This window comes from Cavia porcellus, unplaced genomic scaffold (assembly GCF_034190915.1).
Source record: "Cavia porcellus strain 051 isolate PalLab524CR breed Dunkin Hartley unplaced genomic scaffold, mCavPor4.1 scaffold_23, whole genome shotgun sequence".
Taxonomy (NCBI): Eukaryota; Metazoa; Chordata; class Mammalia; order Rodentia; family Caviidae; genus Cavia; species Cavia porcellus.
The window spans coordinates 40537210-40561254 of record NW_026947506.1 but is presented as its reverse complement, the minus strand read 5'-3'; the positions used below and the strand labels follow the sequence as shown (position 1 = coordinate 40561254).

General features: G+C 55.3%; 3 protein-coding genes across 4 annotated transcripts; 2 read left to right on the top strand and 1 right to left on the bottom strand.

Annotated features, from left to right (window-relative positions):
* The first annotated feature begins 925 nt into the window (after window positions 1-925).
* On the top strand, window positions 926-8298 carry Nat16 (N-acetyltransferase 16 (putative)). Its single transcript, XM_063233614.1, has 4 exons — window positions 926-959; window positions 4574-4882; window positions 6308-6335; window positions 6650-8298. Exons 1-4 carry the CDS (start codon window positions 926-928, stop codon window positions 6780-6782), a joined length of 504 nt encoding a protein of 167 aa, XP_063089684.1. The 3' UTR covers window positions 6783-8298.
* Window positions 8299-11548: 3250 nt separating this feature from the next.
* Vgf (VGF nerve growth factor inducible) lies at window positions 11549-16246 on the top strand. 2 transcript variants are annotated; one of them, XM_063234245.1, is made up of 3 exons: window positions 11549-11668; window positions 13205-13421; window positions 13917-16246. In XM_063234245.1, the coding sequence occupies exon 3, from the start codon at window positions 13937-13939 to the stop codon at window positions 15788-15790; it is 1854 nt and encodes a 617-aa protein (XP_063090315.1). In that variant the 5' UTR covers window positions 11549-11668; window positions 13205-13421; window positions 13917-13936; the 3' UTR covers window positions 15791-16246. The 2 variants fall into 2 exon arrangements, with proteins under 2 accessions (XP_063090315.1, XP_063090314.1); XM_063234244.1 differs by lacking the exons at window positions 11549-11668; window positions 13205-13421 and adding an exon at window positions 13486-13794.
* Window positions 16247-17118: 872 nt separating this feature from the next.
* Ap1s1 (adaptor related protein complex 1 subunit sigma 1) lies at window positions 17119-23032 on the bottom strand. Its single transcript, XM_003469904.5, has 5 exons — window positions 22884-23032; window positions 20967-21145; window positions 20284-20392; window positions 19057-19194; window positions 17119-17850 (listed from the first exon to the last, which is right to left on the bottom strand). Exons 1-5 carry the CDS (start codon window positions 22884-22886, stop codon window positions 17803-17805), a joined length of 477 nt encoding a protein of 158 aa, XP_003469952.1. The 5' UTR covers window positions 22887-23032; the 3' UTR covers window positions 17119-17802.
* Window positions 23033-24045: the final 1013 nt, after the last annotated feature.

Sequence of the window (24045 nt, the reverse complement as noted above, 5' to 3'; positions counted from 1 at the left end):
TTGACTTACACCCCATTCCTTTTTATTTTTGAGACAGGGTCTCCATAAATTTCAGTTGTCCAGGCTGAGACCTGAACTTGCAACCCTCCTGCCTCAGCCTACTACACTGTTCTGGGATTAGGGTGAGAGCCACTATACCTGGCTTCTAGTAGTTCTAACCTAGCAGCTGGAGTGGAAAGGGGTCTTTGGAGGATGTTACTGTGAGGGTGGCTCCAGACCTGGTGTGGCAGGGATTGGGGGATTCAGGGACCCAGCATAGAAATGCTAGGGGTGAACTGGGCAATCACTACCTCCATCCAAACTCGAGACTCCTCATCCTGCTCCCACTCTCCAGCCTGCATAAAGTGGGGAGTCATAGTGGGCAGGACCCGTGGTCGCTGACCCACCGGCACCAGCCCCCAGCAGAACTAGAGTCCGCTCCAGATCCTTCCCAGGTTTTTCCTCCGTGTCGTTGGGGTCTCCGCCCCTCCGAGTCGCCAGGAGACACCCTTGTCCCCAACCTCCAGGAGCCTGGCCTGGGCCGAGCCTACTTGGAAGTCCGAATCTGATTCGACGCGACCCTGATCCCCGCGGATCATCCTCCCCGCCCCCCACCTCTGCTGGGCTCTAGGCACCCTGGCTCCGGCTCGGCGAGGTAGGTGGACCCTGGACCCGGGGCTGGGGGCTGGCGCGCTGCTGCATGGCAGAAGGGGGCCAACAGAAGCCACCGGTGTCCCCTCCACCTAAGGGACACGACGGCCGTGCCCCCTCCCAACCGGGTGACCCAGATAACCAGGTGGAGACAGCCTCAGGTGCAGAGGCACTCTGGGCTCCTCCCACTCAGCCCTTTTCCATCCCCAGGAGGTCCGGGACCGGCCAAGTAGACTGCTTTCTTGGGAATCTGCCTCCCTGCGGCTTCACCTCAAGCCCTCACTCCGCGAACAAGATGGAGAAAGACCCTCATCTGAGAAGACCCCCAGGTAAGCCCCCTCTCTCTGACTTGGCCTTCAGGACAACCCCCCTTGCTGGTCGGCTTCCTGGCCCCTTCCTGCCCACTTCATCTTGTCTCCCTGCCTCAGTTTCCGGGAGTTTTCTTGCAGCTCTTCCCTGACTCTGCTCACCCCTGGGCCCACCACCTCCCCGCCAGCATCCTGACAAGAAAGGGATGTGTCAGTCACCTTCTATTTATGGTTCCCCTGGGGAGGGCGTGCACCACGGGATTCTTAGAACATCAGCCAGCAGGGAGTCCCAAAGTGTCCTTCTGTGATGGCAGATCAGGTACCTCCTCCGGCTTCCCTCTCTTCCCCTCTGGCCCACATATCCCCGTCCCTTTGTCTCCTCTCTGCTTCAGTTCCTGTCCCTTTCACTCTGTCTCTGGGGCTTTTGTACAGCAGCTTGCTTTGTCTTTCCCTGGTGGCATTTCCCCTCCATCTCCTCCTTCCCTTCCCTCCTCCAGTCCCGGGAACCCTTCAGGCCAGGTGCCTCAGGTGTGTTGGGGTGCAATGGGGGTGGGGTGGAGGTGGGTGTACACCCAGATTGCCCATTTACGCCTCCAGTCACCATCTCCTCCAGGGTGGTTATTCATGAGAGTAAAAGAATGGCCCCGGGGATATGTAGAAGAGGGTTAGGGGGACAGGCCCCTCTTCCTGAAGCCTGGTCCTGAACTTGCCTGAACTACATCTCCCACAGTGCACTGGGGACCCAGGACTGCCTCTTCTTCCACTGGGACTCTTTTTGGAAGTTAGTTCCAGGGCACGAGGTTCCAGGGCAAGACTAGAAGATGAGAAGCGATCAGATATATTTTTTTTCCTGGTTCTGGAGCTTACACAACTCACAGGCCGGGCTTGTCCTGGAACCCCAGACCTACCTTGCTGCTAGCAGTCACCTCCCTCAGGACTCAGGGGACTTTAGAACCTTTTTTATGTCCTCCCACTCCCAAAGGGAATAAGAGCAGCAGTGCCTGGAAAGGAAAGATGAGGGATGAATTGGAAAGTGTCTTCTTTCCTGACCCTGGGAATCCCCTAGCTCACTGTTCCTCAGACCCCAAACAACCTTATCAACATCCTTATTAGAAATTCTCTGCAGAGATTGTCTCCTTATCCCAAAGGTCAAGGCGGGGTGCTGGAGCCTACAGCCTGGAATTAGTTTCCCAGGTTCCAGATACAGGTTGCTTTTGCTTTGCCCACAGGGAGTCACGCTGAGATACTAGCTTGTGTTTCCCCAGGACCCTTAAACAAGAGAGGACAGGGCCCACTAGAAGCCAAAGTTGGCTCAGCTCGCCTGCAAACAAGGGAGCTAGGGGCCCTCTGTTTATCTGGGGGACCCCATTCCTCAGAGCCTGGCACAAGCAGTCTAGCTCTGGAGCTGGTCTATGTATAGGCGCTGGGATTGCTGGCAGTGTGGGCAGGGTGAGGAGGAGAGAGGCTCTCCCGGGACTTCCTCGATGGGTCTGGATTAATTTAGCCCATCTGGGACCCTTACTTCTACCCACGTGGTTCCTGTCCTCCATCAAAGCTGGTTTGAAGACCCGGGCACACAGAAAGTGCCTCTTCCACTGGCTTAGGAGGCCAGGGACAGTTAATTTGTAGGCTTTTCCTACCTGAGCAAATCAGTTTGAACCAGACTTTTAACATCTTTGAGCTTTAATTTCTATACTGCAAAAAAGAAAGGGTTAGACCTCGTGGTCTTTAATGGCCCCAAGAGGGCCTCTAAAATCCTCTGCACCTGCTTCCCCCTTCCCTCATGTTGGCCCTGTGTTCTTTAACCTCTCCTTTAGGCACTGGAATTGGATCAGAGTTAGGAAAGAAGGTGGAGATGACACTCTTAGTTTGGTGCTTTATGTATACATGCTGCTTTTACTTAAAGTGTGATTCTGTCATAGAAGCTTATAACTGTGCCCTCAACACCCCTTGGTGCCACAGCAGGTCCCCTTCCCCAAATCTGGATCAAGTATTTTGTTTTTTAAAAAAAACTCAGCGAAGCCAAAATCACTTGCTACAGAGTAGCCAGTCTGTGTCCCCTGGAATGTTGGTTAATGAAGCTCTAATGCAGATTATGTGAAGGGAGCATTATGATTGGCTGAGAGAGAGGAAGGGGGATTTGATTGGTTGATTTGGTTGGTCTGAAGACTGGAATTGGTAGTCATCAGGACTTGCGCAGGGGCTGTCTCCTTGGCTCTGTCACTAGGCAAGGAAAATAAAAAAGCTGGCAGCCAAAAAGGTGTCAGACCCTTTGAGGAGAAGAACGGACAAAGAAACTTTTGAGTGGGAGATGATGCAATGCTTACATGAACAGATTTAAGAAGAACAGAGCCAGGCATGATGGTATACACCTGTAATCCCAGTACTCAGAAGGCTGAGGCAGGAGGATTGCTGTGAGTTTGAGGCCAGCCTGAGCTACATAGTGAAACTCAGTCTCAAAAAAAAAAAAAAAAAAAAAAAAAAGAACAGAGAGAAGAGAGAGACTTCATCTTTGGAGGAAAAGTAAATGTGACCATGGTGGACAGTTTTGTTTGCTGGACTAGCAGTGGCAAGACTACCACCTAAACAGGGTAGGGTGCAAACCTATAATCGAAGCACTCTGGGAAGCTGAGACACCACTATCCTAAGTTTGAGCAGCTTAGTGGGACCTGTTTCAAAAAATTTTAAAAAGGGCCTGGGAACATAGCTCACTGCAAAGGTTTTAGGTTCAATTCTCAGTACTGAAAGAAAAAAAGAAATCACCACCCTGCCCTGGAGCGGAGCCCAAATCACCCTATGGAAAGAGGGAATAAAGTCAGGATGCAGAAAAGAAAGTGGGCTTTGATTGGCTGAGAGGGAATGGCTTGCGAAACCTGCAGTGCTGTCGCGGTGCTTGGCCTTTAGGTCTGCTTGCATGGACACCCTCCCTGTTTTCTCTGGGGCACACCACGGGAGGTGACATTGAGGGGCTAGACCCTTTGCTTTCCCTGGGGACCCTCTCCTAGGCACCTTGGTGATGGTGCAGTCTTGCTTTGGTTTCGGACAGCGGGTAAGTCTTTGGGAACTGGCTGGCACGGAAGCAATCTGGAGTTAAAGGCTTTGGGACTCTTGCTAGGTTTTCCTTTTGCTTTTGTATGGAAAAATACCCTCAGACTTTTTAAAAATGACTTTATTTTGAGACAGGGACTCAGACATTAAATTGCTCAGGGTGAGATTGAACTCGAATCCTCCCGCCTCAGTCTCCAGGAGTGTTAGGATTGCAGGTGTGCAGCGTGTGCTTAGTTCACACTAGGGGTTCCTGAGTTCCTGACTGTTGGGAACACTGTGGCAGGGGTGGGGGAGATAGAGTTATGATTTCTGGGAACTCATGGGAGGAGGGAAGGGACTGGGAGACTGACATTACCAGGGGAGCAGGAAAAAAAGTAAGTTGTGTAGGAAGGGATTATTGGGACTGTCATGCGGAGACCCAGACATGAAAACAGGGGCCTCTGATCCTGGGCTGAATTCTCTTTTCTACAGGGTGATGGAAGCCACCTTAGAGGTCCCTCAGGCTGCTCCAGATGTGGACTCAGCTCTGATACCCGACCATGGAAGACAGGGCCAAGTTTTGGTGTGGATCTGGGCTTCAGGATGAGGCAAGGGAGCTGAGCCAGGACTTGAGAGCAAGGCTGAGTCCTTGGGCACAGAGCTCAGGTCCAGATGGCGATCCGAAGCAGAGGCCAAGCCCTTGGACTTGGTGGCAGCCCTGGAACAGGAGTTTGAGGAGGTGCTGGCCTTCTCGAGCACATCTGCAGTGGCCTTGACTGCTGCTGGGCTGTGGGATTCCAGCCACACTGCAGTGCTGGCCATGCGCGATGGAGGAGTCCTGACAACCGTGGAGCAGGGCCCAAGCGAAGGGGATGAAACCAGATTTGGATGCACAGATACTAGGAAGGGAGCAGGGGGCTAACATCTCTCCATGCTTTGCTGCATTGCTGCGGAGATACGGCCTGCCATGGTGTCACAGCACAGGGTATGGGATCCAGGAGCTAGATCCTGGGGCATGGGGCCACGGGGGATCCCAAACAGTAACTGGGCATGGTGATGGATGTGTGAGATCCTAGCACTGGGAGGCTGAGGAAGGTTTGCAAGTTCAAGCCCAGCCTGCGTAATTTAGCGCCTCAAACTGTTTAAAAAAAAACAACCCTGGGTTCAATCCCTACTGGTCCCCCACCACCATTCTCCCAGTCCTATGAACAATAGGGAAACAGCCGAGGTGGATGAGGGCTGAGGGTCCATCTGAGAGTTTCCGGAGACAGGACCATGAACTCAGGGACCAGGCAAGAGGAGTAGGAGAATTGAGAGGGGAACCAGGCCCCCAGCAACAGAGCACAGAGACAGAGAGGGCACAGCTGAGGACCCGCTGAGCTAGGCTGGTGGAGGAGCCAGGGAACTTGGCACAATCCTGGGGGTGAAGCCAAGGAGAGAGGCCATGGAGAGCAGACAGGGACCAGGTGCCCCAGGAACTGGCACATCTCAAGAGGCAGAAGAGGCCCAAGTGGAAAGACTTTTGCAAACTCTGCAATCCAGACACTAAGTTCCCCGGAGGCAGCAGCAGAGGCGGAAGGGCGCCTCCTAACGGCAGCCGTCTGTAAAAGGCGCCAGAGCCAGTGGATGTGATTGGCACAGGACAGCCAGCGCGACCAGGGTGTGGAGGGTAGCAGCTGGTCAGGCCACAGCACCTGGGGGTCAAGGTGGCACGGCTTGAGCCCCGGGAGCTAAAGAAACACAATCACCAGGAAGGTAAGGACAAGGCATGGCTTGGCCTCCGCTGGGACATAAAGGTGTCCATCCCAGCCCAGTGCATTTTTACTTTTTTCAGTACTGAAGCGGCACTTTCAGGCCCCCTCCCCCACACTGTTTAGACAGGGTTTCATTACTGAATTGCCTGGCTAGGTTTGAACTTGCGGTGCTCCTATCTCAGTCTCCCAGAGAGCTGGAAATCCTGTCATGCACCGGCATGCAAGGCATCGTTTGTTTTTTCTGGGTTTTACTGAGTGGAGCAGCTTGTGAGCCTAGACCTTACCCAGACCCTTTCGCCCAGGGAGCGTCAACTCCTCACTCCTGGCTTCCAGCCCTTAGTCCTAACGTCTGGACTTCTGTGACTCTGCCTGGCCTGTGTCATCCAGCTGCTCTTCTGCACTGAGCCTGCATCCTTACTCTCCGCCTACCCCACCTGACATTCTGCTCTGCTTCCTCATCTCCAGCTCACCTCCTGCATTCCCATCTCCTCGGGGATGAAGGCGTGGGGAACCCCTGACCCAGGCCCATCCCTGCTACCCTGGGGGCCCAGGTGCTCCCACACTCCACTCCACCCCGGTTGCTCACAGATGGTCCTCCTGAGGGCCTAGGAGGGAAGTAAAGACATGGGGGGCACCGAGCTGGCCCATGCTCACTCATGCCCCCGGCAGGTGGCATCATGGCCTCCTCTCACATCACCCTCTGCTTCTGATGTCACTCTCCATGCAGAACCAGGTGCTTCTCACTGGGACCATCTGGCTGCTCTCGGCCAGGGACAGTGACCCGTGCCTAATGGCAGCCAAGGGCCTGGACAGCTGAGTGCACCCACTTATGCTCACACTGGGTGCAGTGCCCTTCCCCCTCCACTGCGGCCACAACAATGGTGCCACCTCAACTTGGCACCTGCAGTGTTGAGTTCCACACCTTGCCAGTTTCAGTGTCATGTGTTGGCTCTTCCTGGCACCCCAGCTGTGGCAACAGCTGGCTCATTTCTGCCAGGCTGACCTGGGGCTGGGACTGGCCAAGAGTTCTACTAAATGGCATCTGCTGGAGGCTGACATCTGAGGCTCCCTCTCCCAGTTCAGAAGGAAGAAGCTCTTTAGATTTGCACCCTCCTATTGCACCCCTCTCCTCTGAAGTTTCCTCTAACTCCTCCCCTTATCAGGTGTCCATTCCCACCCTCCCTTTCTAGCTACTCTCTTGTCTCTAGCATCCCCAAATATCCTTGCCTAAATCTAGATGTGAACTGTTTTTTTTTTTTTTTTTTTTTTTTTTTCCCGAGGTAGGGACACTGGGTATTGAACTCAGGGCTTTCCTACTGAGCTAGAGTCCCGGCCCTTTTTATTTATTTATTTTTCTTTTGAGACGAATCTTGCTAAATTGCCCAGACTGGGCTCTAAACTGCTGTCCTCCTGTCTTAGCCTCCTAGAGTGCTGAGATTACAGGCTCATATGCCTGGCTGTGAACTGCAGAATTTGCGGGAGCCCTTTGCACTGCTGTTTATTATCTAACTTCTCCCTTGCCAAGAACTGGGCCCTGTAGGGCACTTTTCCTGCAAGGCCCTGGCCGGGGAGTGAGCTCCGCCTTCCCTGGCTTCTCTCTTCCGCCCCCTCGTGGGTGAAAGCAGGCAGAGGTCTGTCCCAGCTCAACTGTTGCTCCTCTTCCCCGGCCACTGGCCACAGTAAAACTTCACAACTGCCCAGCACTCCCCTCCTCACTGCCCCCTTCAGCCTTCTGTGCCCCTAGATCAGTGTCATCTCCCTGATTCTGCCCCCCATTCCCCGCCTCCCCACACCTCCCACACTCTTGGCCCCTTTTCCTGCCCTGCCATTCTCCCTGTGCTCAGCTTCCACACAGACCTAGTGTGCAGTAACCGAGAGAGACCTGTACCCAAGACAGTCCCCCATCTGGGCCTCTACAGCACTCTCCTGAGCCTGAAATCCCCCTCCCCCCACTTTGCAGGCCCTCGGCCCAGCTCACCTGGGGTTCAGGCTAGAAGCTGTGGTACCGGTGAGGTCAGGCTATGGGCCTGGCATGAAGCTGTCTCCTGGTTCCATCGGATACCCTCTAGGGAACATTCCTGATATTTGTGGACACTGCTCCCAAACTCTGGATTGCATTGCTTTTTGGACTTTGTGAACCTGCTTAAACAGAAATGGTGACTGCTGCGTTTAAACAGCCCTGTCTCCTAGACTTGAGCCCTACACCATCGTCTGAGGAAGAAAACATGCTCAAAATGTTCCAGGTGACTTCTGAGTCACTCTCAGGAGCTGGGAGGCTGGCAGGGGCTAGAACCCAGGTATGCCAAGCCCAGAGCATGCCCAGAACCTCCCACTCTGTGATGCTGTGAGCTCGAACTTCTTGTTGGACAGTGGACAGTTGCTAGGGAGATGTTGACCCTAGCAACAGGGTTCTCTGGGCCTGGAATCCAAGGTGTGGGCAGAGGAGGGCTCCAGGAAGGTGGGAGAAGGGTGGGCAAGGGGGACAGTTTCTCCCCAGCATCACTTTCCCCAGCTCCGACTTCGGGGCCGCTTGTCTCACAATAAAAGGGACCTTTTGCCTGCGCTCCGCGTGCGGTTCACTTCTTCTCAGCGAGAATGGATGAGTCGTATTTTCTTCCCCCTTCCCCAGCAGCCTGTATTAGAGAGGATCTCCAAGCCCTGTGGCAATGGGGCTAATGACTTCCTGGAAGGGGATGGGGAGGGCTGCTGGACGTTGGGCGCCCCCTCCTCCCCGGAACGGAGGAAAGAAGCGGCCGCTCAGAAGCGAGGCGCGCAGTAGCACGGCGCCCACCATCCCCGGGCCTCGCTTTACCCCGAACCTGGGAGTCAGCTCCTACCCAAATTCTGTGGGTCCGCCTCCCAAGTTCACCCCGGCATCCAGGACCAGCCTCCGTCTGCCCCAGGACTCAAGCGCCTGACTCGCTTTCTAGTAGCGCTTGCTTCCCCCATTTCTGGGTGGGCAAAGCGGGGCGAGGGAGAGGACGTGGAAGGAGCCCGGGCGCCGCCCCCGTGGGAGCAGAGCTCAGAAGCGGCGGAGACTGCGGTTCCGAAATGTAACGCACGGGGGCGCCAGGAAGAGCGCGGCCGCGGGAGAGGCAGCGAAAGCTGGTTCCGTCCGTGTGAGTGTGTCCATGGGCGTTTTTGTGTGTATGTGTGTGTGTGTGTGTGTGTGTCTGTACATATGTGTATGAGTCTGGGGGTGTCAGGGTGGGATCCATCCGGGACAACATGCCTGGTGTGCCCCAAAAACAGGTACCCCAAATTGCTTTTTGATGAAGATGATGCTAGATATGTAACTAGGTAGGTGTGGACAGGAAGGCAGAAGACCTGTGTGTATTGTCGTGTGTGTACGGTGCAGACTGGGAGGCCCTGAAGCCGCGTCCTGGGTTTTTGAAGTCGCAGCTCTAGAAGGTTTTGATCCCTTTTCCATCATCCCGTAAGAGTAAGGAGGACTCACAGCCCCACATCCTTAGCAGAAGTCGGGGTGACTGTACTGGGCTAGGTGTGACATTGTGTGTGTTAAGTGGGTGTGTCTCAGAATCTTAGTGCAACTATGTTGTGTGTGTGTGTGTGTGTGTGTGTGTGTGTGAGACTGGTGGGTTTTGGAAGGGGCTGGATCAGAATTATGGAAGTGCATAATTTCTTTTCCCTTCTTAGTCTATGGATACCACCTATGCTGTGTGTGTGTGTGTGTGTGTGTGTATGTGTGTGTGTGTATGTGTGTGTGTATTTTTTTTCAGTCTCTCCAGGAGCTGTGTCTCTGTCTCTCTCCCATCTCTGTCTCTTTCCTTTTCTTGGTGACTCATCTATGCGGAGATGCTCTCCCCCGGGTTGCTGGGTCTCCCTTCCCCCATCCAGGAGCTGGGGAGGTGTCTGAGGGAATGGGACCCTAAAGCTAAAATCGGAGTGAACACCCCTTTCCCATCAGTCATCATCCAAAGACCCTCCAATGCTCCCCAGCCCCCTTCCCAAGACACCCCATCCCTGGATGGCTAGGGAGTGGAGCAATAACATGTTCTTCATGGAGCTGTTTTCAGGGGGTCTTAGGACTTGCTTTCTGTTTCAAGTGAAGACCCCTCATCTTCTCATAAATTGCCCCCTTCCTGTCTGTTCCCACCATGGCTGACGCAATGAAAGGCTGCAGAGGTGAGTCACCGGTTGGGGGAGGGGGTAGGGAAGAAGGACGTGAGCTGTATGTGTGTGTGTATGTGTGTGTGTAGGGGGGTGGTCCAAGTCCTTTCTTTCCCTTCCAGATCTTTTTAGGGAAAATATTCAATGCTCTACCCCTTTCTCTCTTGGTTTCCCAAACCTTCAGCTTGGATCACTACTCTGCTGGCTCCCATCTTCTCCTGCTACCCTCCTGGAGAGTATGGGAGACTTAGACACAAACACAGAGAAAGATGGGTTCATACCGATAGCTCAAAGCACACACCAGGCATCCCTTCCAGATCCCCATTTGAGCTCTGCCCTTTCCAGCTGTCTCTATCTTTCCTGCCATCTCCCTCCTCTCCCGAATCTCAGAAACTTGTCCCCAGTCCAGATATTTTCTAGAAACTCCTAGAGGCAGGAAGGTATTAAGGACAGTGCTCATCTCTAGGGGATGGAGAATGAATGAGTTGACCCAGGTAAGACACTGGGATGGAGAGAGACAAGAACAGACCCAGAGTAGAGGTGATACAGAAAAGAGAGGTCAATATTGAGATTAAAGAGTCATAGAGTCCACAGCCTTTGGTGTCCATCTTTCCTAACTCCTACCTTTCCCCATCCCACCACCTTCCCCATCCTGTAAAGTTCTTGGGATATGGATGTCTGAGAATTCCTTTGGGCTTCCCAATAAATTGGGGTGGGGGATGGAGGAATGGAGATTTCTCTGAAAACCAGGGGCAAAGACCCAGAACTTGGAGCCTGCAGGTGAGTAGCTTTGCTTGTGAGGCTGCACTGCACAGGGCTGGGAATGAAGGTGGATGGAGAAGGGGCAAGAGAGATCAAGGCATATGGCAGTGCACATAACCACCGACATATCCTGGTAGGCACAGGACTCAGAGAAATGCATGAAGACTTGCATGTACACACATAAACATTATTGTGCACCAAACCAGGCACATGCTTTTCAGATGCCAGCACATCCTCAGAAGTGGGTGCGTTCAAAAGACGAAAAATTGCACAGGCACTTGGAAGAGATCAGAACCCAGAGACTCCTGGTAGTAGGCAAAGACAGTCACACAAAGATGTCCTATTTGAACTGGAAACACTATCAAGCCTATCCACTCCCAGGTTGCTTAAGTACATAATTGGCTCCCCCAAGCCTTTTGTTTCCCTTGCCGGCTATGGGTCTCTGAAATCTCTGTACACAGGCAAACACACGTGTGCACGCACACACACAGCCCCACAGGTATGCACAGTTTGTCTAAGTGCCTGCCCTCCCTCCTCTCTTGCACTTGGACCCTTGTCTTATCTTCTGGCCCCGTGGCTCCCCCCCCTAGAATGGCTTCCCCTCCCCCCCTCAGATGTCTGAGCCTTCTCTCCACTGGACTTCCTCAGGAGGACCCTTTGCCCACCCTACTACTCCCCATAACTGGGCTGAGAAGAGAGAGATGAGTGGGTGAGGGGAGCCCAGAGAAGCAGGGGTAGGCCCTGCATGTGTGTGTGTGTGTGTACGTGTGTGTGAGGAGGGATGTGAAGCATTGCTTTGGGAATCCCTTGGCTCCTCTTCTTCCTCCTTGCTTTGGAATCCTCACTGTCCCCATAATTCTCACTTTTTTTCTCCTTTAGTTTGTCCCTTTCACCTACTCCAGGTTCCTTCCTCCCTTTCCCTGCCCCCATCCCTTCTTCCTTTCCTCTCTCCTCTCCTCCCCACTTCTTTCCCCGCAGAGCTGATGGGCTTTCTTCTGGGAAAGTCAAGCCACTGATGGAAGCGAGAAGCCACTGCTGGCAATAGAGGGAAAGCACGTGAGTGTGTGTATGGGGGGTGGGGTGGAAGGAGGGTCATAAACAGGAAGAGATGAGGAGGGGGCTAGGCCTGGCTCTGAAAGAGGCTCCAAGTCCCTGCAGACAGCTTCAGTCCTGGTGGCCAGAATCTCAAGAGTGCGGGTGCCCTGCGTGTACCCATGAGCACCCCTGTGTCCGCAGTTCTTGTGTCTGGCGTGTGTCATTGTCACTCCCCCCTTTCCCTGCCCACGCCCCCGCACTGCTCTCCGCCCGCACCGCACCGCAGCCCCCTCCGGCCTCCCTCCCTCCTCTTCATGCCTGCAGTGGCCGCTCCCCTGGCCACCTTCCCTTCCCCCCTACCCCCTCCCCATTTCCGTCCCCCCCCCACTCCCGCCCACGCCTGGTCTCCCTTCACCGGACCCGGCTCGCTGATGGATTCTCTCTGCGCAATCTGTGCGTCATCGCCCCCCACTCCCGGAACCTCTAGCTATCCAAGCCCCCAGCCCCAACCCCTCTTGTAGGAGATACGGTCGAAGGGTCTGGTGGCAGAGACTGTCTATCTCTGACGTTGCAGCCCCCCCCCCCCCGCATTCAAACCCCTTTAAGCGGTGGAGAGAGCTGGAGTTGAATCACTCTCCCCACCTGCGCAACCCCCTCCCCACCTGGTCTGATCTCGCCCTCCAAACGTCCTTGGGTAGGGGGAGCAGTGGAGAGGAAAGAAACTGGAAGAGGGTGGGAAGAGGGGGGCTGAAAAGGGGCACCGCAGGGGTCCCCCCACATGCACAGCCAAACCAGCCAGCCGGACAGAAAGACACACCTTTTTCTCCAGACACGAACGGGTCGTGAACAGACACGACCCAGAGGCACACACATCCTCTGTATTTCCCTTTCTCTTCCGATTCGGACCCTTTCCAATTTGACTCTCAAAACCGCAAGATCCACCCATCTGCCGGGGCCCTGGGCCGGCACCCCGCACCGCAGATCCTCGGACAGCGCCCTCCTTTTCAGGTTCACGCCGTCCTTGGGCGTGTCCCCATGGGCCGTGTGGACTCGGTTTAAGGAGTCTGGCCCCTTCAAATTGCTAAGCCTTAACATGCCACTCTCCAATATTGGTGTCCAGCTGGGTCCATTCAGACGCTGGGGGTACCCCCTGCTTATTCCGTTTAGCAGCTCGAGCTCTGCAGCAGCAAGTTGCTTTGTAACCCACCCTCCCGCCTTCTAACGCCTCTGCAGCCACCCTTCCATTCATTCTTCCATTCATTCATTCATCCTTTTCTCCTCGTCTCTCCTTCATTCATTCATAGCCCCCTGCCCCCGCCTGTCTCAGCGTTTCATTCATTCATTCATTCATTCATTCATTCTTTTCTCCGAGCTCCGCTAGCGCACGCCCCTCCAGCCGAGGACGCCAGTGCGCAAGCGCAGACCGGGAAGGGCGTGCATCCTCCAATCACTGGGCAGTCTCCCTCCACCGGGCGCCCGCCCGCTTCCCCATGAATGAACATTGACGTCAATGGGGCGGGGAGATCCCACGTGACCTCGCGCGCGCTCCTTTATAAGGTGGCGGAGACGCGGGCGCTGTCCAGCGTGCTGGAGCCGGAGCTAGCGAGCCGCCCGGAGCTGTGCCGACCCAGTTGAGCCCAGACCGCTGGACGCCAGGTCTCGACCGTCGCTCCTGCCCAGCTAGCGCTCGGATCCAAGGCAGCCGGTCCCGATCTTTCCTTGCCCCTATCCCGCTCCGACCCTCCTCTCCACCTCCGCCGTGTGACACCGGCTGGTAAATACTCTGCTGTCCATCCCTCAAACCCCTGGTAGCCTTAGGCTTGAGGAAGGGTTCTCTTTCCTTCCAGATGGGAGTGTTGAAAACACAGTAGGGAGCCCCTGGTAAGGGTCCCTGGTAAATGGGGGAGTCGCAGCTTTTCTCTTGCTGATGAAGTCGCCCACGCACCATCCGGGGAGTCCTGTGGGGAGGGAGCAAAGATATTTTTTTACTTATCCTTGCTGCTTAGTACGTGGGCGCTGGCAGTGAGATGGCTCAGGGAGGGGGTGAGGAGGCATCAGGTGAGAGAGGGTTGCGGCGTTCTTTTTCCCATTTACACGGCACATCCAGAGATCGGCAGAGCTTCGCTCCTAAATGTTCCTTCTTCTGGGTAAGGTTGGGGGATGAGGGAAGTCCTGGGTTTCCTGCTTTAAGATGGAGGGAGGGAATGTAAAATTAGACAGCAGGGAATTCTTACAGGAATCCCTTTTCTTTGGTTTCTTCTATTTTCAGTTTGCAGCAGCCCGTCGGTCATGAAATCCCTCAGGTTGCCGGCTTCCACTCTCTTCTGCTGCCTTCTACTGATCAAGGGGTTAGGAACAGCGCCCCCGGGGCGCCCTGAGGCACAGCCTCCTCCCCTTAGCTCTGAGCATAAAGAGCCGGTGGTAGCTGGGGACGCAGTGCCCGGGCCAAAGGATGACAGTACCCCAGAAGTCCGAGCCGCTCGAAATTCCGAGCCGCAGGATGAGGGAGAGCTTTTCCAGGGCGTGGATCCCCGGGCGCTGGCCGCGGTGCTACTGCAGGCACTGGACCGCCCGGCCTCGCCCCCGGCACCGGGTGGCTCTACGCAGGGTCCCTCAGAAGACGCAGCAGAAGCTCTGCTGACCGAAACCGTGCGCAGCCAGACGCATAGCCTCCCGGTGCCAGAGACTCAGGCGCCCGCCGCCCCGCCTCGCTCCCAGACTCAGGATAACAGTCCCGAGGCGGGCGACCCCAATGAGGAGCTCGAGGCGCTAGCTTCCCTGCTCCAGGAACTTCGAGATTTCAGTCCGAGCAGCGCCAAGCGCCAGCAAGAGACGGCGGCGGCAGAGACCGAGACCCGCACGCATACGCTGACCCGCGTCAACCTGGAGAGCCCCGGGCCTGAACGCGTGTGGCGCGCCTCCTGGGGAGAGTTCCAGGCGCGCGTCCCGGAGCGCGCGCCTCTGCCGCCCCCGGCCCCCTCGCAATTCCAAGCGCGTGTGTCTGAGAGCGGATCCCTTCCTGAAGCCCGCCAGTTTGGGGAAGGAGTGTCCTCCCCGAAAACACACCTGGGCGAGGCTCTGGCCCCCTTATCTAAGGCATATCCAGGCCTGGGTGCCCCCTTCCCCAAGGCGCGCCGGCCGGACAGCGCACTGCTGGGCGGCTCCGAGGCGAGCGAGCGCTTACTCCAGCAAGGGCTAGCGCAGGTGGAGGCCGGGCGGCGGCAGGCGGAGGCCACGCGGCAGGCGGCCGCGCAGGAGGAGCGGCTGGCCGACCTCGCCTCCGACCTGCTGCTCCAGTATTTGCTGCAGGGCGGAGCCCGGCAGCGCGGCCTGGGGGGTCGGGGGCTGCAGGAGACGCAGGAGAGAGGGAGCGAGCGGGAGGAGGAGGCGGAGCAGGAGAGACGCGGCGGGGAGGAGAGGTTGAGAGAGGAGGACGAGGAGGCGGCGGAGGCGGAGGCAGAGGCGGAGGAGGCGGAGAGGGCGCGGCAGAACGCGCTGCTGTTTGCTGAGGAAGAGGAGGACGGGGAAGCCGGAGCCGAGGACAAGCGCTCCCAGGAGGAGACACCAGGCCACCGACGGAAAGAGGGTGAGGGCGCAGAGGAGGGCGGGGAGGAGGACGATGACGACGAGGAGATGGACCCGCAGACCATTGACAGCCTCATCGAGCTGTCCACCAAACTCCACCTGCCCGCGGACGATGTGGTCAGCATCATCGAGGAGGTGGAGGAGAAGCGGAAGCGGAAGAAGAACGCCCCTCCCGAGCCCGTGCCCCCTCCCCGGGCCGCCCCCGCGCTCGCCCACGTCCGCGCCCCGCAGCCCCCGCCCCCCGCCCCCGCCCCAGCCCGCGAAGACCTCGCAGACTGGAACGAGGTGCTCCCGCCCTGGGATCGGGAGGAGGACGAGGTGTTCGCCCCGGGGCCCTACCACCCGTTTCCCAACTACATTCGGCCGCGGACACTGCAGCCGCCCGCGGCCTCGCGCCGCCGCCACTATCACCACGCCCTGCCGCCTTCGCGCCACTATCCCGACCCGGAGGCCGCAGCGCGGCGCGCGCAGGAGGCGGCGGAGGCGGAGGAGCGCCGGCTGCAGGAGCAAGAGGAGCTCGGGAATTACATCGAACACGTGCTGCTCCGGCGCCCGTGACCCGCCCGGGCTCCGCCTCCGCGCGCCCCCGCAGCGCGCGACACCTCGTCCCCCTCCGTGTCGCTCCTCCTCCCCTCGGTGTTTGCATGCGCCCCGGCCCCGCCCCTGCCGCCGGCCCCGGGCTGCGTCGGATCTCCCAACTGTCAGAACTCACTGGCGACCCGAGGCCAGCCACGTTGGGCAAGTGGTTTGTGTGAGATTCCTTTCCCCACGGGGCTCCGTCCCCAGCTACTCTGTCTGGGGACGTCCCAGTCCGAACTGGAAAAAGCAGTTCTAATTAATCATGTAAAAAAAAAAAAAAAAAAAAAAAGTGTGTCTGTCTCCAGCCCTGCCCGCGGGCCTCCCCGCCCTCTCCACATCGCTGTGAATTTACCCCTTCCTTCCTTTCTCTATTGTAAATACCCCTCACGGAGGAAATAGTTTTGCTAAGAAATAAAAGTGACTATTTTATTAGGACTTTGTTCTCCGTTATTCACCCGACCCCTTGGGCCTGTGTGGTCCTTCCCAAGGGGCGGTGAGGGAAGAAGCCCAGCCAGGACACCCATCGAGCCTCCTGCCTCTTAACCGCCCGCCTCTTAAGCCTCTTAACCGTTTACCGAAGCCAATTTGAGGGAGAATGTTTCACCTGTTAAAAACCCTCCATTCCACCTCCATCTGGGAGGCGGGCTAGCCTCCCTCCCCAGGATGGGGGAGAAAAGTGGATGTCCTAAAAGCCCAGCAAGCTTCTGTTGGAAAGGAAAAAGCCGCCGACTGACCGCAGCTCTGGGCAGTTCTTGCTCCCCAGGTGCCCCTTCCCATTACCTATCCACTTCCTGACCAATTCCCAGGACTTCGTGGTCCTACACTTCACTAGAAATCCAGGGAGAAGGGTTTGGCAACCACCTGTTTTTAGACATCTGGAAACTTTTCTGAGCAGATAACCCGGAACTCCTGATTCTATCCTCAAATAAAATAAAACTCGGAAAATGAAATCTTCCACAAAGAAATGTTAGAGGCATGAACTCACAGCCCTAGGAGCTCCTCCTCACGGGGTCAGGGCAGCGACTGGAGAGGCATCAATGTGCAAGGGGTGTGAGCTAAGAGTGCTGGTGCATTTCACTACATGGGCACGCGTTTGCTAGGTAGGGTAAGTGTTCCCTGTACTGTATGGAACACACTTCTAAAAACCCCTTTGCTGTCTGACACTCCAGTTTAACTGGTGTCTATTTTGTTTTCTTTCCCGTTGGGCAATCTCATTTCCAGGAAGAGGTGAACAGGCAGAGAGCTCCGGGCCTCCCTATGGATGCCAGCTGACCTGCCTTCCTTCACAGAGCTTGACTTGAGCCAGGTCCAAGAAACACTTTTTCCTTTTATTTCAGATGAAAGGAAATCAAGGTGGACACTTGGGCCACCCTGCCCCTTAGCTCCTGCCTCACCCAGAAAGTGGGGTGGAGAGACAGGGCCAGTGTTCCAGAAAGCCTGCCCTTCCCCCAACCCTTCCTTCCCTCAAAGCGGCAAGGTTAGAAAAAAATTAACTATGTTATTTCTGCCCTGGCGCTGGACAGTGGCCACACTGCAGCCCAGGAGGAAATGGGACAGCTGAGGGAAAGGCCCCCGCCCAGGCAGAGAAGCTGCCCTGGCTGGCCAGGGTGAGGAGTAGAGGTAGGTTTTGGGGCAGGAGGGAGAAAAGAGCCCTGAAAACCTTTTCCCTTTAACCTGACATATTTATATATTTACAGTGGTAAGGGGGGAGGATGGCTGGGGTCACACTGGTCCTTCTAAGGCAGGGAATAAAAGCCAAATAGCACCCCCATCTTGGTCACGTCTTCCTGCCTGCTGGCTCCTAAAGCCTTCAGTGGGAAAGGTCGGGATGGAGGGAGGGAATGTTTGCAGGGCCAGAGCCCATGGCTCCTTCTAAAGAAGGTGAGGTGGCCAAGGAGGGGGATCCAGGTAGGGTCCTGTGGAAGGACACAGGAGAAGCAGCCACCATGCCCTGCCTTGCCCCCAGTTCCACAGGGCCCAGCCTGCGGGGGCTATGCCAGGCCCATCTCCTCCAGCACGCTGCGCGGCGACTCATCCTCCTGAGGCAGAGACGGACAGGGGTGACGCAGAGACACCAGGAGAGGCAGACAGGGTGGGCAGGACAGCAGCAGTCACGAGGGAGGAAGCAGTTGAGGCGGAAGCAGACACACGAGGTAGGGGAGAAAAACCAACGTGAGTCTGAGGCTGAGCAGTTGTGGGTCCTCCCGGGCTCACAGGCTCCGGGCATCACCCCAGTGCCCAGGGTAGCCATGAGGGTCCAGATTGCGTCCATCACTGCCACCCAGAGAACCCAAAGCCAGGAGCTGGGGGCACTGGGGGCTCAACCCCAGGACCTGAGGGGAAAGGCAGTGAAGCTGGGACAGGGACAGGAAACTCGCTTTTGGGGGTCTGGGGGTACAGATGGTTGATTGGGTCCTCACTTTCAGGTAAGCAGGAAATAGTAAGAGGTTGGTACCAGTTCCCTGAGGGAAAAATGAACCAGACTGCAGAGAGATGAGTCATTAGGGTCTGATCAGAGCACTAGTAACCAGGTGGGGGTGTGAGCCAGGGCACGTGAGAGAGAGGGACAGAGACAGAGAAAGGGGACAGTGGGCCACCAGGGTGCCAAGTCTGGGTCTGCCCTTTCTTAGGCAGGCATGAGCCCCTCCCCCAGCCCTCCCCCTCTCCCCCTCCTCAGAGCCAGCTCAGCCTGGCTTGCTCATCACTGTCACTGCAGATTCCGGTGACTCATCTCCCTGCACCAAGGCTCACGGTGGCACAGCAGGGAGAGGGCAGGCAGGAATGGGGTGAGTGTGGGGCACTGGATCACAGGGAGAACCAGCACCAGGTGGCCCCGCCCTGGCCCCCAGTCTCCACAGCCTTTTGCTCCTGAGAAGAGGAGGCTGCTGAGTGTGTGTTGTAAAAAGTGGAGAAGTCAGGGAAGGAAAGACTGAGCTGCCATGTGTCCTTTTTCCAGTTCTCTCAGAAACACTTTAGGCCAAGAGAAGCATTAAGGAATCCAAGGAGATGAGGCAGGGACAAGATAGCTTGGGTCTCGGGAGGAGGACAGAGCTTCGAAGGAGGGGACAATTGCCACAGGTGGGTGATGGCCCTGCTACTTCCCACTTCACGGCCAGCTGGGCATGGTGGGGGCCAGACGAAACAGGGAGGGGGACGCCCTTGGCGGTGGGCAGGGTGTCCACAAGAGGAGGGTCCCTTCAGTCATGACACTCTTCCTCCTCCTCCTCACTGTCCCTGGCTCGTACCTCCTGCAGCAGATCAGCCTGCTCGATCGCCTTTAGCACACTCTTCTTGGAGGTGTCCTGGACGTCCCCTCCCATTAAAAACTCATCCAGGATGAAGTAAGCCTTCTCAAAGTTGAAGATGATGTCCAGCTCACACACCTGTCAGAAGAAGGTAAGGCTGAGCACTGGGGTGGGTGCACCGTGGCCCCTCACTTTCTCCAGGACCACTCCTCCCTCTCTGGGTTCCTGTTAAGTCTCATGTTCTCACCTTCTCCGGATCCCCAGGCTTTGGTACTTAGCTTGACTTTTTCTTACCTTTCTCTTGCCTCTTGTTCCCTAAGCACATGACATGAGTCACCTTCACCATCCTTGTCTGTGATTTTTGTTTTCTTCCCCTTAATATCTGTGACGTTGTTTCCCCCAGCGACTAGGCTAGGCTCCCTCCCCAGGCCCTGGCGCAGGGAAGATCTGGTCGGTAGGGCAGAAACCTCCAGTCCTAAGCAAGGCTCTGCCAACACCCAGGTGGCAGTGCACATCACAGAATGTCTCTAAACCTGTTTCCCATCTGAAAATAGATATACCTATGCCTGTTTACAGGATGGGAATAGGAGCAAACAAGAGAGCCTAAAAGGACTTTGGGTAAATTGTTAAGCAGGACACAAATTATGGATTCATCACTATCTAAAAATCCAGATTGTTTGCCCAAGCCCAGGCCCCAGACCCCAATATGGATAAGTTTAACTCACAATCTCCGAGGTTGGGTCTCCAACCTTTTTTTAAAACTTTTTAATTTTTTGAGATAAAGTCTTGCTTTGTAGTCCAAGCTGGTCTTTAAACTGTAGCCCAGGTTGGGTTCAAACTTGTGACCCTCCTGCCACAGCCTCCCACAGGTGTGCCCCACTTTCCAGGCACTATTCTTTTTTTAAAAAGCCTCTCCAAAAGAGTCCAACAAAAAGCCAAGGTCACAAATCACTGACCAAACCCGAATCTGGTCTCCATCCTCATTTGAGGAGTCTCAGCAGAGCTCTATTGAGATTAAGTACCAGAATTCTGCCCTTTTTCCCCCTACCACCAGGGCAGATTAAAGGATGTGGCTAATAGGATTAAAGCTTAAAAAGGGAGATTAATTATTGTTCTCAGTGCTCCAACTTCACCTCTCCCTAAGACTTCCAGGGCATGGACTGGATGGGCCTCCAAGTTTAGCAGAAAAAGTAAACTGCTGGGTACAGGGAGAGCGGGGAGACTTACACTGCCAAAGTATTTGTCCAGGAGCTCCACGTATCGGTGGATCAGCTCCAGTGTGATGAGCTCGTTGTCTTGGCCCTCGATGGCGCAGCAGAAGTAGAGGCTGGCATATCTGAGGAAGGGACACAGGAGATATAGCCAAGAGCTGGTCCCAAGGACCCAGGCATTGGACCTCAGCCCTCCCCAGTCCCAGGTCTGTAACCTGGCTGGACACAATGGGGGAGGCTCCAGGGTACGCAGAGTGACACACTCTGCCTCTTACTGCTCTCTCCGAAATAAGCAAACATGCAGTCTCCTTCCCTCTTGGCCTCTGACCTGTTTAGTTTGACTCAGCAAAAACCTGAGCCAAACAATTTACCTGTTGAGAGAAGGAACCAGAAAGGGTGTGTGTGGGTGTGGGGGTGTGGGAAAAGTGGGGCAGGGCCTCTGATTGGTGAATGAGTCTGCAAGAGACATTGGAAAAGGGTAAGACAGAGCCTATGGGACAGAGGTAGGTGTGAGAAGCAAGTTTAGGCTCAAGCAAAACTAAGTGGGGACTGGGAAAGTAAAGAAAGGTAGCATTCATTACTGCGCTGCGTATGTCCTCAGCCCTTAGCTCTCCTGACCTGGGAGACACTTATTTCCTCAGCCTTTTTAACCCACTGCTGAACTACAGCCCAGCAGTCTGAAAGTAAGTAGAGAGTCACCTCTTATAAACAACTTTGAGGTCCCTCCATTCTAGGAAGCTGCACATCTTGGGCTTGCGAGCCAGAACAACCTGCATAAGCTCCCGAACCATCTTCTTCCGCTCCTTGTCTGACGTGGCCAGGTACCATTTCTGCAGCCGCAGCTTTCCCTGCCGGCTGAACAGCAGCATGAATCGCATCTGGAGGACAAAGAGGACCAGAGACAAGAGAAACAGATTTGCTTCTTTCTTCCACACCACACAGCTCCAAACTCAGCACTGGCCTTCTCTACGCACGGTTCCTACTTTCTTCAAAACATCCAGCCCCTTGCTATCAACGCAGGGTGCTCCCACCAACAGGTACCTTTCCTTTAGAAGAGCAAGGGGGTTTTGTGAATCATTTGGGTTGAAAACTGGAATTATTAGTGAGGTGTGATCTTGGGCACACTGCACCTCTGAGCCTGTTGCTTTATCTGTAAATGGAGTACCTTCTTCTTGGAGTTGATAATGGCATCAAATGAGCTGATATTTGCATGAATGCCTGGAATATAGTAGCTTCTATAGCATGTTTGGTATATTATTCTTCCCTGACCTCCTCTTTCCTGCTTTCAAAAGGAAGGAAAACACCTTGCACAGTGACAAGCAGCAGGTAGCTGGTGTCAGAGATGTTTGTTCTGTCCACTTCCACACTGGAACCGGATATTTTGTGTCAGGCTCCTATGCTTGCCATAAGCTCATTGATGTCCCCAAAACACTGCCTCCAGTGCCCACCCTTTGCCCAGGGGTCTCCTTCTCTGCAGATATACACATATCCAACACCACACTTGGTTTTGGGATGCTCAGAGTCTAATCCCTCCTCCCTCAGCCATCCCAGCATTTGGTCCCTATAGTCTTCTCTAACTTTTCTTCCTTTTAGGGTGCTTCTTCTAAGATTCACTCTTCCCCAAGGTCTAGGTGTCCAATCTCCCTTTTAGGCCCTCCCTTAGGACATGGCCATCCATTGGGGCTCCTCTAGGGGATATCTGTGCAACAAGAAGCAAGTTGGGTGTAGTGAGATAGGGTGCAGAGCTCTAACTACTCCGTGGGCCCCAGGTTCCCAGTTCCAGGGTGCTTGGTGCCACCTATCTCCTCCTGGCAGCTCGCTTTTCCGTGGACATTATCAGGGATGAATCCCAGGGTGTGTGCAACAGTGTCAGATTAGTAGTTCAAAAGTCGGAATTCAGGAGAACTGGTGTGTGTGTGTGTGTGTGTGTGTGTGTGTGTGTGTGGTGGTGGGAAATGAGGAGCCTGAGACAAGGGAGCACAGTGCGGCTAAGATAAGGGAGTGGGAAGCTAGCAGGAAGGCGGAAGGCCTTGGTTCCGGAAAGAATGGGATGAAGGCGGAGATCAAAGATCACCAGGAGCCGGGGAGCCCAAAGCCTGGGACCCCGCGAGCAAATTCTCGAGCCTTTCCGCCTCCCCACCTAAGCCCAGACCCTGGACGAGCGTGGCCAGGAACCGCGGCAGGACGTTCGCTCCCAGACCCGGAAACTGTCCTCTCTCACACCCCAACCTCCTGGGCCCCGCAGGGAGAGGTCCGGATGACCCCACTGCCCTCCTCTGCCCAGAGACCCCAGGCCCCTCTCCTTGGGTGGCTGCTCTGCTGCAGAGGTCGGGGTCCCTTGGGCCGAGACCCGGGCGCCTCTCCGAGCTCGGGGCTGTCCTGCTGCCCTCTGGTCCGTCCCCTCTTGCCCTACAAATGCGCCTTCTCCCCAGGCCCCTCCCGAGTGCCATTTCAGCTCTTCCTCCGAGGCCGGCTCGCCCACCCGCTCAGGGGAGAGGGCCTCAGAGGACCAGAGGGAAGGAAGAGCGGCTCCCACGGAAGGCGGCCCCCGAGGACCCCCGCAGGTGCAGCCCACGCCCCTCGGTTCCCCCTCCCCTCCCTCTTCTCATTGCCTACCATCCTGCAGCCTCCGGCTCGGCGCGTCCCTCGTCAGCCACCGTAGATACCAGCTCCACTCCCTTTCTTTTCCTTTTCCTTCCCTCCCTCCGGGCTGAAGCCCCGCCCCGTCCCGCCCCGGCTGGGAGACCCAACGCGCTGCGCACTGCGCAGGCGCCAACGCCGCAGGGTGCGCGGGCGGGGCTGGAGGCGGAGAAGCGAAAACCATGGTAACCAGGTCCTTGACTTCGGCTTTGAGAAGCTGGGTCGTCATGGTAACAAGGCTGTCTGGTGGGTTAGTTACAGGATGGGGGAAGACAACAGTGATGTCCTCGAGCTTTACAGAATTGGGGAAAAAGGCGGGAAAAGGGATAAGAGGCGGTTGGGACAATTGAAGCTGGGAAGACAAATGGAAGAAAAGTAGGCGTTAAGAGGGAGCATGGTAAGTTAGATGTAGGAGGGGAGGAATGATGTGGGAACTAGGAAGATAAAGGGAAGAAATGGGGCAGTGTGAGAAAAGTAGAGAGTTTAAGTCGTTATTGAAAACCTCCTGGACACATTCTTAAAAATAAGAGAAAACTGGCGTGGTATTGTACACCTGTAATCTCAACACTCTAGAGGCTGAGGACTGCCACGAGTTTGAGGCCTGCCTGGGCTGTATAACCTGAGACCCTATCTCGGGGGGGGGGGGGAGGCAGGAAAAGAGAGGGATGAGAAATAAATAAGGAAGAGCTGATATGAAGGGATATAAGGAAAGGAGGAGAATCGTGAATTAAGGTGAAAGAGGGAGAAATAGAGAATTTTGAAAGGTTAGCAAGGGTCAAAACTGAAAGGCAAAGATGAAAAGCATGTAAATAGTAATAGGAGCTCTTACCCAAGTGTATCATGCAACTGTGTGTGTGTCCATTTAGTATAGCAAAGGAGCATAGATTTAAGGGAAATATTTTACATTTCATTGTGCTGAAAAATCATACACCCTTTTTATTTATTTTTAAAAGAGCAGAATATATTTATTGAGAGAAATAAAGCTTCAGTGTGATATAGACACAGAAGGGGTCCCCAGTGGGTTGCTGTCTTGGTTATTTTTCTCATTGCTGGGACAAAATACCCAACAACCAAAATGAAGGAAGGAAAGGTTTATTAGCTCGCTATTTGTGGGGGTTTCAGTCCATAATCAGTTGGC

Bases quoted from the DNA above. Each gene is read 5' to 3' on its own strand.
- Nat16 (XM_063233614.1), top strand. From the start codon at position 926: ATGGAGAAAGACCCTCATCTGAGAAGACCCCCAG. The intron at 4,883-6,307 runs GCTAACATCTCT...GGTTGCTCACAG, and splicing joins TACTAGGAAGGGAGCAGGGG to ATGGTCCTCCTGAGGGCCTA. The intron at 6,336-6,649 runs GTAAAGACATGG...ACACCTTGCCAG, and splicing joins CCTGAGGGCCTAGGAGGGAA to TTTCAGTGTCATGTGTTGGC.
- Ap1s1 (XM_003469904.5), bottom strand. The intron at 20,393-20,966 runs GTGACTCTCTAC...TCCCTTCCTCAG, and splicing joins CTCAAAGTTGTTTATAAGAG to ATATGCCAGCCTCTACTTCT. The intron at 19,195-20,283 runs GTAAGTCTCCCC...TTCTTCTGACAG, and splicing joins TGGACAAATACTTTGGCAGT to GTGTGTGAGCTGGACATCAT.